This window comes from Dendrobates tinctorius, unplaced genomic scaffold (assembly GCF_039654945.1).
Source record: "Dendrobates tinctorius isolate UK_male_01 unplaced genomic scaffold, ASM3965494v1 ptg000005l, whole genome shotgun sequence".
Classification (NCBI taxonomy): Eukaryota; Metazoa; Chordata; class Amphibia; order Anura; family Dendrobatidae; genus Dendrobates; species Dendrobates tinctorius.
The window spans coordinates 14,066,310-14,079,149 of NW_027361673.1; the positions used below are offsets into that span (position 1 = coordinate 14,066,310).

The 12,840-nt window shown below is 50.5% G+C and overlaps 1 protein-coding gene across 3 annotated transcripts in view; it reads right to left on the reverse strand.

The window, feature by feature from the left end:
• The window catches only part of TOP2B (DNA topoisomerase II beta), a 164,473-nt gene that overhangs the window by 69,897 nt on the left and 81,736 nt on the right, over positions 1–12,840 (reverse strand). For all 3 annotated transcript variants that reach the window (XM_073568361.1, XM_073568360.1, XM_073568362.1), the window contains exons 21-22: positions 5,698–5,929; positions 4,090–4,224 (exon numbers count right to left, since the gene is read on the reverse strand). In XM_073568361.1, the coding sequence (XP_073424462.1) occupies positions 4,090–4,224; positions 5,698–5,929 (367 nt within the window). The remainder of the gene's footprint in view (positions 1–4,089; positions 4,225–5,697; positions 5,930–12,840) is intronic.

The window sequence follows — 12,840 nt, forward strand, 5'->3', positions numbered from 1 at the left end:
TCACTCATTGGGGACACAGGACTATGGGTGCTATGCTGCTGCCACTAGGATCCTGATACTAAGTGAATACAAAAAGTTAAGCTCCTTCTCTGCAGTATACACCCGTACACTGGCTCTAGCTGAACCAGTTTAGTGATAAAGCGTTAGGAGATTTTAAACATCAAAGAAGGGTACAACACGTCAAACCAAAAACAAACACGAGCCATTAGGCGAGCAGGCGGGTGCTGTGTCCCCCAATGAGTGGCTCGGAGAAAAGGATTTTATGGTGAATACACAAAAATCCCTGTTTCTCCTTCGCCTCATTGGGGGACACAGGACTATGGGTCGTCCTAAAGCATTCCCTGGGTGGGCAACTATTATAGTAGATCAAACCCCACGTACCAACTGTCTAGAGATGCGCAACTGCCGCCTGTAAGATTCATCTGCGGAAGGATGGGTGTGAATGTTGTAGTGTTTAGAGAATGTATGTAGACTGGACCAAGTCACAGCCTTGCAGACTTGTTCTGCCGATGCCTGATGTCAAATGGACCAAGAAGCACCCACTGACCGAGTGGAGTGTGCTTTAATCCCTGCTGGGATAGGCCTGTCCCTGACGCGGTAGGCCTCCGAGCAAATCCACCTGGCTATTGTGGAATTTGAGATGGTTAGTCCCTTCTTGTGACCTGCAAGGTGAATGAATAAGGTGTCCGTTTGCGGAAGGGCCATCACCAGATCCAGGGTGTGAAGAGCCCTCTTAACACGGTGTACCAGTGCTGGGAAAAACGATGGCAGGACAATGTCCTCATTGAGGTGAAAAGAGGAGACTACCTTAGGCAGGAAGGACGGGGACGACCTGAGAACAACCTTGTCTTGGTGGAAAATGAGGAAAGGAGCTCGACAGGACAGGGCGGCTAGCTCCGAAACTCGCCTGATTCACGTCACCACGACAAGGAAGGCGACTTTCCATGAGAGAATGGTTAGCGGGACGACCTGCAACGGTTCAAAAAGAGTCTTTTGTAGAACACCCAGGACTAGGTTAAAGTCCCAGGCCTCCAACGGCATTCTCATGGGAGACTCCCTGAATGAAAGTCCTGACTTGCAGCTTGGAAGCAATCCTGAGCTGGGACAAAACAGATAAGGCCGAGATCTGACCTTTAAAAGAGCTAAGTGCTAGGCCTGACTCCAGGCCGGTGTGAAGGAATTCCAAAATGGTGGGGATGGGGAAGACGAGAGGAGGACGTCCGCGGTCTCTGCACCAAGCGAAAAAGGCTTTTCAGGTGCGTTGGTAGATGCGTACTGATGTAGGCTTTTGAGCGCTAATTATAGTGGTAGCTACCTGTTGTGAGAACCCAGCTTGGGTTAGGACCCAGGGTTCAACAGCCAAGCCGCTAAAAACACAGGGCCCCCGAGTTCTGGTGGTAACTCAGTCCCAGGGAGAGTAAATCTGGTTGATTCGGTATCCGCCAGGGAATGTCGGCGACGAGCTGCACCAACTCCGCGTACCATGCTCGGCCAGTCCGGAGCGATTAGGATCACTGGAATCCCTTCCGCTTTGATCTTCATGATGACCCTCGGAAGTAGTGGGAACAGGTACGGAAGGCGGAATTGACGCCACAGAAGGACCAGTGCATCTGCTCCGATGGCTTCTGGCTCCTGAGACCGAGCCATGAACTCGAGGAACCTTGGCGTTTAATCTTAAAGCCATCAGATCCAAGTCTGGAGTCCCCCAGCGATGGCAGATCTGTTGGAAGACCTCCGGATGAAGTGCCCACTCTCCCGAGTCGAGGCCCTGACGGCTGAGAAAGTCTGCCGCCCTGTTTTCCATGCCCGGGATGTGAACTGCTAATATGACTGAGTGGTTTTTTATGGCCCAGTGGAGGATGTGTCCTATCTCGTGCATTGCCGCCATGCTGCGGGTGCCCCCTTGATGATTGATATATGCCACAGCTGTGGCGTTGTCAGATTGTATGCGGATGGGACTCCCCGCTAGGAGGTGATGGAACCGACGCAAGGACAACCGAATCGCCCGTATTTCCAGGACATTGATCGGGAAGGCGTGACTCTCGTGGTGACCAGCGCCCCTGGGCAGTGTGATGACGAAATACGGCTCCCCAGCTCAGAAGACTGGCGTAGGTGGTGACCACCAGCCAGTGTACTGGAAGAAAGGATTTTGCCTTCGTGAGAGAAGACCATAGCGTCCACCCCGAGTGCTTGCTTGACCCGCAGAGACAGGCGGCATAGTTGGTCGAGGGATAGTGGGTTCCTGTCCCAGGCTGACAGAAGCGCATGCTGTAGAGGATGGATGTGAAGCCGGGCGAATGGAACAGCGTCCATCACTGCTACTACCATCTTGCCCAGGACCGCCATGCCGAATCGGAGGGATTGAGGATATGGGCGACAGAGTGTCCGGGCTACCTGTGGCTAAGGCATTGACCCGAGGAAGGGTTACCAACCATCAGGAAGTGTCCAGGGTCATTCCTAAAAAGGATATTTGCTGAGCTGGAACAGGGGAAGACTTGAGAAAGTGTATCCACAGTAATATGGACGCACTCCGCGCAGGCTTGGAAGGACGGGCCTTTGATTAGAAGGTTGCCTAAGTATGGCAAAACGACCATGCCCGAGAGTGCAGAATGACCATGACGGCCACCATGATCTTTGTGAATACTCTGGGAGCGGTGGCGAGTCCAAAGGGCAAGGCTGTGAACTGGAAGGTTCTTCACGGACAGCAAAGCGCTGGAACTTCTAGTGAGGGGGAAAGATTGGGATATGAAGGTAGGCATCCCGGATGAAAAATGGATGCTAGGAACTCCCCCTTTTACATCGAGTTTATGACCGAACAGAGGGACTCCATTCTGAAGTGCCGGACCTTGACAAACTTGTTTAGCAGTTTCAGGTCTAGGATGGGACACACCGTTCCGTCCTTTTTTGGCACAAGGAATAGGTTCGAGTAGAACCCTTTGAACCTTTAGTTTTGTGGAACAGAAATAATGACCCCGTCTTGGAGTAGCGAATGGATGGCTCGGTAAAAGGGCCATCCCTGCGCTTCTGTTTTGGGGGAGCGGGAGGGGAAGAACCGTGGCGGTGGACAGGAGGAAAGTTCTATTTTGTATCTGGAGGACACCAGGTCCTTGACCCAATCGTCATGAACGAAGGAGAGCCAGACACCATGTTCCCGTCTGTTGTTGCGAGGAGAGCGGTGCCCTGAAGGGACCCGTCACCCCTAAAAAAAAGAGCTCAGGCATACCTTGCAATGGTACAGGAGGGGATATGTGGAGGAGACACGCCACGTTCCCGCCTGTTGATGGTTTGGGGAGATCGTTTGAAGAAAATTCAGAATTAAAAGTTGAGAATAAAAAAGTAAAAAATGAAAAATTTGGTCTGAATATCAGACCTGTGTATCTCCTACAGATACTAAGTGTAAACTGGTTCAGCTAGAGCCAGTATACGGGTGTATACTGCAGAGGAGGAGCTAATTTTTTTGTATTTTCTTAGTGTCAGCCTCCTAGTGGCAGCAGCATAACACCCATAGTCCTGTGTCCAGCAATGAGGCGAAGGAGAAAAAATATAAATAAGTTCCAGATAACCCCTCTGAATATGTGCTCCAATGGGGTAAAGACATTTCTAATACAGATCCAAAGGAGCTTGCCCTTTTTCGTGTACAGAGCCAAAATGATCTTTCTCATCAGAAAGAGCCAGACTACCCATAACTAGCTCCCACAACGATCTGCTGTTCCTCTCGTCTCTGCACTGTGTGAACCAGGAGGTATCGGCAGTGAGGATTACTCGCGCTGAGAATCCCTGGTCTGACCTCCACTGGGGGTGTGTTCTACATGTTCCACTTCTGTGACACCGCCTGATTATGTTTGGACAGAGTCAGATAGGTGGAAGAAGTACATCCCCCAGAGAAGACCCATGTGGCTGAAGGGAAAACTTAGATAAAAACTTTATGACTCCTTAACTCAGGAACACCAACTTCCATTGCAAAGTGGAAAAAAAACACACGTGTTATTCCGCTCTTCAGTTCCCAGCTGCGGATGTAGCCAATTTAAAAGGCGAAAAGACATTCATCAGGTATCCAAATAAAACTATTACAAATGTATGTCCACTAACCTGTGTCCAAGTTCTGACTGGGAGCTCTGTAATTTCAACTGTATTCCGGTCAAGAACAAAGATCTCCCCGCTCACTGCGTACTGGTTCTGGCCCAGTTCCTGAATCGCACCTTTGAAGTTCTTGTAGTTGGGAAGCTGTAAGGGCACAAAAATAAGAACTAAAACATACAATGACACACATTAATCCATGGAGATGATGTCAGGGTAGATCAGACATGTTGACCAGACATGCCTGATCCTTTGTTTTCATAGAAGGTATGTTGCTATCATGAATGCCTGGCAGCTACTTATTTTTCCACTGAAGGTATAGGGGCACCTTAAGGGTATGTTTCCACGCAGCGGAAACCCAGTTCTGCCCAAAGCGCTGCCTCCTGTTGTACGAGAGGTGATACCGTATCCTATCCATAGACTGGGTTATTTATCTTGCGGAGACTGAGTGTCTCCACAAGATAAATAGACATGCTGCAGTCTATAAAGATGCGCCGCATGTGCGTAATTTCTGCACGCATAGCGGAGATGGGATTTCATAAAATCCCCTCCATTATGCTGTAACATCTGGACGCTGCGGATTGAACGCTGTGGCTGTACGCAGCGTTCAATCCGCAGCAAATCCTGAAAACATACGCTACGCGGAAACATACCCTTATTCGGACTTGGCAGATTTTTTGTCGAATCAACCCCATTTAGCTGTATGGAATTGATTTATAGTTGCAGAATTTTTCAGCAACAAATGAGTTGACCACATACATTCACTACATTTAATAAATGGCTTTTTTCACACCTGTCCACAGGCTTTATAGAGCATTGAAGCCCATCCCTGTTCATTTCAATAAAGCTGAGCTGCAAAAACAGGTACAACCCTTTAATATGTATGGCACAGTTTCTGAAAGAAAGCAGCCATGTTTTTTTTTTAAATTCTGATCATCGCCTTTCACTTGTATGGAAGGGTGCTTGATCTCCTTGCACTGCAGATGGCCAAGTGTGCATGGGAATAGCCACAGGGCTTCTGTAATACTCCTACACGCCCTAGTGTTAGGTCATAACATTATGTAATGCGAATTGCTAATATAACACTCGGATCCAAGGGGTAATGTTTCTCCATGCAGAAAGTGACATGTCAAGCCTGACATGCCAAGGGTGAGGAGAAATAAAGCCGCAATGCTCCTCTGGGAAATATGCAAATTGTCTCTTCAGAGAGGACGAGGAATAGAACTCTAGTGCCACCTATAGGAAGTAGCAACACACTGTCTGCAAATTGAGATTTTGGCTTTGGCTTTTGTCCTAAGTCATAGGACAAGGCTTGTTGGAGAGTTGATATTGACTTTTAGAATTGCTACTTCCTATAGGTGGCACTAGAGTTGTAGTCCTCTTCTGCTCTAACATAACACTAGAAACCAATCTGATAGACAACCTAAGTGTTCTTTTTCTTCACATATTTCACAATCTTAGAATGCAAAACAGTAACGGGTGAATTAGCAATACAGAGGAATAAAAGGACACTCGAAAGACAATGGCTATCATAAATACCATTACAAAGATATCTCTGGCACTAGAACTTACTTAGTAGTGGCTTAAATTTGATATAAAGTGTCTTGTACACGTACTTACCAGTGGGTATGGATCCAAGCCTTCCAGCATTCTTTTGACATTGTTGACAATCTCCCTTACATCATAATTGGGTAGTTTACAAGCCCATCCAGTGCCAATCCCTTCAGCACCATTCACCAAAACCATAGGAATAATGGGCATGTACCACTCTGGCTCCACTCTCTGATTATCATCATACAGGAACTTCAGCAAGTTATCATCCACAGTTGGAAAAAGAAGTCGTGCCAGTGGGCTGCAGAATAACAAAGCAGAGTGACTATGCCTTGTCCACAGTGACTTCTCCTATTTAATCTCTCACCCTATGATTAAATTTTACCTTTCTTGTCCTACTACATACGTTCTCTCTCTGCGATCCCTTTGCCTCATATTATGTTATTAAGGTATACATGAGAGATATATGTATGTAAAACAGGATTTTTGGGTTGCTTACCGTAAAATCTGTTTCTCGTAGCCTTCATTGGGGGACACAGAGACCATGAGTGTATGCTGCTGCCACTAGGAGGCTGACACTATGCACAAAAAAAGTTAGCTCCTCCTCCGCAGTGTACACCCCACCGACCGGCAGGGAATTTCTCAGTTAGTGAGAAAGCAGTAGGAGAAGTAACAGAATAGATTGAAAACAGAACAAAACTCAACTGTAACCAATCAACCAAAGCAAGAACAGGAGTTGTAGAACATGGGAGGGTGCTGTGTCCCCCAATGAAGGCTACGAGAAACAGATTTTACGGTAAGCAACCCAAAAATCCTGTTTTCTCGATCGCCTTATTGGGGGACACAGAGACCATGGGACGTCCCAAAGCAGTCCCTGGGGTGGGAAAACAAACTTCCATCAGGCCAGCGGACTCACCACCGCAGCCTGCAGAATCCTTCTACCTAGGCTGGCATCCGCCGAAGCGTAGGTGTGGACTTAGTAGAATTTCACAAACATGTGAACCGAAGACAAGGATGCAGCTTTGCAAAGCTGCAGCGCGGAAGCTCTGTGGCGTACCGCCTAGGAGGCACCCACTGCCTGGGTAGAGTGCGCTGTGATACCTGGAGGAGCCACTCAATGCTTAATCCGGTAGGCCTCCAAAATTGCCGATCTGATCCAGCAAGCAATAGTGGCCTTTGAAGCTGGGTGACCTTTCCGCGACCCATCTGGAATGATGAAAAGACTGTCTTTCGCAAGGAAGTCATCCTAGCCAGATAGACTCTCATCGCCCTGACCAGATCCAGCTTGTTCAAGGACCGCTCCCGAGGATGAGTTGGACTCGGACAGAAGGACGGCAGAACAATATCCTCATTGAGGTGAAAAGAGGACACCACCTTCGGAAGGAAAGAGGGCGGAAGCCGCAGAAGTACCTCATCCTGGTGAAGTGCCAAATAAGGAGAGCGGCAAGAAAGCCGCCAATTCCGACAGGCGCCGGATGGAAGTGATGGCCACCAGAAAAGCTACCTTCCAAGAAAGGAGAGAAAGGGAAACATCCCTGAGAGGTTCAAAAGGAGGACCTTGCAGAACCTCAAGAACCAGATTAAGATCCCATGGATCCACGGGCGCTCGGTACGGAGGAGCCGTGTGAGCCATGCCCTGAAGAAAGATTTTGACCTGAGGGCGGGAGGCCGTCTTCTGAAATAAAATGAACAGCGCCGAAACTTGACCCTTCAAAGAACTGAGGGCAAGCCCAGCATCCAGCCCTGCCTGAAGAAACGCCAGAACAGAAGGGAGCGAAAAACACATGGGCGCGATGACATTGGCCTTACACCAAGTGAAATAGGTCTTCCAAGTATAGTAATAAAATTTGGAAGATGATGGCTTTCTGGCTCGGAGCATGGTATGAATTACTTGATCGGAGAATCCTGCCCGTTTCAAAACCTTGGTCTCAACAGCCACGCAAATTAAAGTGAGCGGCCGAGGATTGGGGTGGCAAATCGTGCCTTGAGACAGCAGATCTGCCCTGTCTGGAAGCTTCCAGGGGGCATCCGCGAGAAGGTTGACAATGTCCGCGAACCAAGACCTTCTGGGCCAATTCTGCGATGAAAATGACTGGAATTCCTTCTGCTTTGATCTTCAACAGCTTGGGAAGAAGAGGCAGGGGAGGGAACAGATAGGGAGTTCAAACTGTGACCAAGGAACGGCCAGAGCGTCGGCGCCCACTGCCAGAGGGTCTCGAGACCTGGAACCAAACTGTGGGACTTTCCTGTTGAGGCGAGACGCCAGCAGGTCTACATCCGGGGTTCCCCATCGACGGCAAAGCAGATGAAACACCTCCGGATGTAGGGACCAATCTCCCGCCGTGAGACCCTCGCGGCTGAGAAAATCGGCGGCCCAGTTGTCTACACTGGGAATGTGTACCGCGGAAATTGTCGGAACGGAAATCTCTGCCCAATGAATAATCTTGGACACTTTTGCCAGGGCTGAGACACTTCGTGTCCCTCCTTGGCGGTTGACATATGCCACCGCTGTGGCATTGTCTGTCTGAATCCGGACAGGCAGGCCCCTGAGGAGCCTCTCCCAGTGGACGGGAGCCAGATGGATCGCTCGTATCTCTAGGACGTTGATCGACAGAGCTGATTCCTGAGTCGACCATCGACCCTGAACAGTGTGATTGCGGAACACTGCACCCCAGCCGAGGAGGCTGGCATCCGTTGTTACAATCTGCCAGTGAATGGGAAGAAAAGACCGACCCAAGAGGATGAGAGGTGACGTCAACCACCAGTTGAGTGACCGCTTGACCCGGTATGAAAGTCGAAATGGGTGATCCAGGGAAAGGACAGACCTGTTCCCCCGAGACAGGATGGCGTGTTGGAGAGGTCTGGAGTGAAATTGGGCAAAGGGAACCGCCTTTATTGCCGCCACCATCTTTCCCAGGACTTTCATGGTTGTTCGGAGAGATGGAAGTCGTATGATCTGCAACAATCGTACATCCCACTGCAGAGAGACAATTTTTTCTTGTGGGAGAAAAACCCTCGATCGCCGAGTGTCGAACAATAGACCCAGAAACACAAGACGTTGTGTCGGGACAAGACAGGGCTTCTTCCTGTAGACGAGCCACCCGAAATTGGACAGGGTGTCGAGGACGATGGTAAGACTTTGGCGAGCTTGATGAAAGGATGGAGCTTTGATCAGAATGTCGTCGAGGTACGGAAAGAGAAGAAGGCCTCTGATTCTCAACAAGGCCATCAACGCCGCCATGATCTTTGTAAATACTCTGGGTGCGGTGGCGAGACCGAACGGCAGTGCAACGAACTGGTAATGTTCCTGGCGAATCGCACAACGCAGGAACTTCTGATGCCCGGAGAATATGGGAAGATGTAGATAGGCATCTTGAATGTCTATTGAACACATGAACTCCTGCATCTCCATGGAAGCGATTACCGACCGAAGAGACTCCATTCGGAAGTGACGCAGTCGGACTCTCTAGTTGAGTAACTTGAGGCCCAAGATGGGCGAACTGTCCCGCCTTCTTTCGGTACCACAAACAGGTTTGAATAAAATCCTGTGAAACGTTCTGATTCGGGAACGGGCACAATCACTCCGGAATTGAGGAGAAAAGCGATGGACGCAAAGAACCCCAGAACTAAGGCAGGATCCTTTGGAGGTCGGGACTCAAAAAAACAATCCCGGGGACAAGAAACTAAGTTTATCTTGTATCCTGATGATACAACTTCCCTGACCCAAGTGTCCTCTACTGAGGCAAGCCAGACGTCTCTGAAGAAAAGGAGTCGACCTCCTAATTGGGAAGGACCCCCGGGGGTCCGTTGATAGACATGCTGATGTGGACCGACCAGATCTGGACCTGGAGGATCTGACCTGGGAGGAGTGAGATCGACAGGAAGGAGTGGGTCTGAAAGGCACCTTCTTCCTATCCTGGCATGCATGCGGTCTCTGTTGGTTAGAGAAGTTCTCTGCCGTATTGAAGCGGCGGAAAGACCGAAAGGGCCGAGACTGACGTCTTAGCGGAGGTCTGCGAGGCTTGGACTGAGGGAGGAGGGAACTCGTGCCCCCAGTGGCGTCCTTAATAATCTGGTCCAGCTGGGATCCGAAGAGCCGCGCTCCCTGAAAAGGCAGATTGGAAAGGGACTTTCTTGAAGAGAAATCCGCCTGCCAAGCTTTGAGCCAAATTGTACGTCGGACTGCCACCATGTTGCTTGACGCCTGAACTGCGCAGGACGCGGCATCCAAGGAGGCAGAGAGTAGATAATCCCCTGCATGGGAGATCTGGTTGGCCTGATCAGCCAAATGCCCTGGTTGGGCCTTATCTAGGATGCCCTTGCGGAGATCCTCTGCCCAAGTGGCTATGGCCTTCGCTACCCAAGTGAAGTGAAGGCTGGGCTTAGCACCGCTGCAGCCACTTCAAATGCTGACTTTGCTAAAGATTCTATAATTCTATCATTAGAATCTTGTAACGACGTCACACCTGAAATCGGGAGGACCGTGTTGTTAGAAAGTCTGGACACGGGTGCGTCTACCGAGGGGGAAGCAGACCAGTTATCGGTGAGCTCTTTGGCAAACGGATACAGCACGCCGAGGCGCTTCCCTCTTTGAAAGCGCCTGGTCGGATTTTCTCTTTCCCTGCTAAGAGTCTTGCCAAACTCAAGAGTGGGAGGCGAAGACCCTGGAAGGTGTTTCTGCCCGTCTGAACGAAACCTCCTGATCTGAGGATTTCGCAGGGGAGTCTGAGATTTCGAAGGTGTGGTGAATCGCAGCAATGAGGTTCTGTACTGTAACCTTCATGTCCGCGTCCTGGTCCGAATCCAGCTCTAAAAACGCTTCACCTGACTCGGGTGAGGAGGCACGGGAGGGCGACTGCTGGGAAGGACTATGTGGGGATGTGAGGCCAGGAGAGGATTCCGGCCGGAGATCCTGCCTGGGTCTTTTGCGGCTTCTGCTGGCTGGCTCAGATGGAATGTCTTGCGACCTGCTGGACCCTGCAGAAGTGTCCAGGGGCAACCTATCAAGAACGGCCACTAGGGACTGAGACACTCTGGGGAGGTCTGCCACAGATTGTGAAAGACGAGGCCCAGCCAGGGATGGGGAATTCGCTTTCACGTGGCACAATAGATGGCTCCTGAACGGGGTCAGGGAAGTCTGCGATTGCAAGAGGGGCATGCGACGAACTGGACTAGAGTGCCCGTGGGGGCCGGCGGCCGGCTACGCTCAGACTTAGTTAGACATAAAGATGGAACAGAAGGACCCTGAAGAAAAGCCGGAAGGTTGGGGAACAGAAAGGCAGAGGAGGGTGTCAATCTGCAGTTGCAGAACTACTCACGGTCCGGTGTCCCCCAAAGCGCTGTACCAGTCTTGTGAGAATCGCAGGACCCCAGCAGGGGATAGCTGACATCCGTCTATCGTCTCCGGCTGACAGGCTGCAAAGATGGCGGCAGCCTGAGGTGGATGAAAAAAAACGCGGTTCAGGAGGGCCAAGAAGAAGGGCGGAGTTAGCCAACTGAACTAAAGGAAACAGCCCCCCTTACCCAGCCACAGGCCAAGAGAGGCGGTGGGAGGGCCTAGGAATGGGCGGGAGCGCAGCCGGCCTATGAGTGGGCGGGGGGCGTGGCCGCGAAGGCCTAAAATGAAGCCGGGGACTAAATTAGAGACGGTGGCCGCCTGTAAGCAATGGGCGGCGCGGAAGTGCCGCAACGCTGCAGCGGCCACACACAACGAAGATGCCACCAGAACCGCGCCGGAAGATGAATCCCCCGATGAATACAGGCGGGGGGGAGACAAGGCCCGCACCGCAGTCGGGGCCTAGGTGAAATGCGGCGACCGTCGAAGGCGCGGGCCGCATCCTGCAGCGCTGCCTTGGTGCCGCTCCAATGTATCCTTGCGGTGGTTTGCTCCGTGCGCCACGCCTCTGCTCCAATAAAGGTACCTTCTTTATCCAACGCTGTCTGTTAATCTTTCCCGTGTCTGCGCCTCTTCCGACCGACAGGCTCTGGTGGGCAAGTGGGTGGGAGGCGTTTGGCAAGGACCATCCGTCGCTGGCCCGCATCTGCGCCGAGCTTCTGGTCCGCACGGAGAGCTATGAGGATACGGGGTGGCAGTACACGCCGTACTCATAGTCTCTTTGTGGGAGTACAGTTGTGACTCTTCACACTGTATCCCTCCGGAAACCTGAAAAGGAACGACGCACACTGAGGTAGATATGGGTCTAATGAAAGACCCGTGTCCACCTCCTACTGACACTAAGCTAAACTGAGGAATTCCCTGCCGGTCGGTGGGGTGTACACTGCGGAGGAGGAGCTAACTTTTTTTGTGCATAGTGTCAGCCTCCTAGTGGCAGCAGCATACACCCATGGTCTCTGTGTCCCCCAATAAGGCGACCGAGAAATATTTTTTTGTCTCACCCACCATCTTTTTTGTGTCCGTGTATTTTGGCTATATATATATTTTTTTTATTATTTATTTATTTAAACCATACTTAGTAAGTTGTATATGTTTCAATTAACCTTGAAAAGTAACCACTAGTGATGAGCGGACATTCTCTGATAAGATGTTATCTGAGCATGCTTAGGTGCTAACCCAGTGCCTTCGGCGTGCAGCATGTCTCGCGGCCACAACACATGCGGGGATTGCCTAACAAACTGTAATCATCACTCATTGCTCATCACTAGTAACCACAGTTTTAATTTTTATCTATTCTATTATTTCTAAACACTGTTTTTCGGTGTTTCCTTTGTATCTCTGTTCATACTGCACCCACACACACAAATGATACACCATTTGAAAGGTAAACTTTCCCCCTTCAGCTAGAAAATAGCCAAACAAACCACACATCCACAATTTGATCAAAAAATACAGTTTAAACATTAGTTTTCATAAACCTGCAGTAAGGAAAAATGACCTGCAGGTGGCACCACAGTACCCCAAAGCACACTACCAACACATTTGTAAACATGCACTGCTTTTTCGCTGATTACCATATTTTTCGGACCATAAGACGCACTTTTTCCCCCCAAAATTTTGGGGGAAAGTGGGGGGTGCGTCTTATGGTCGCAATGTACTAACCTGTGAGGCTGGTGCGAGTGCCGCGGGGGCTCTGTAGTGCGGTGGTGGCAGCGGGCTGTGCTCTGGTGCAGGGGTAGCGGCTGTGTGTGCTCCGGTGCAGGGGCGGCGGCTCCGCCGGCATTTCCTCCAAGCCTGGAGGCCCCCGCACTTCCCTT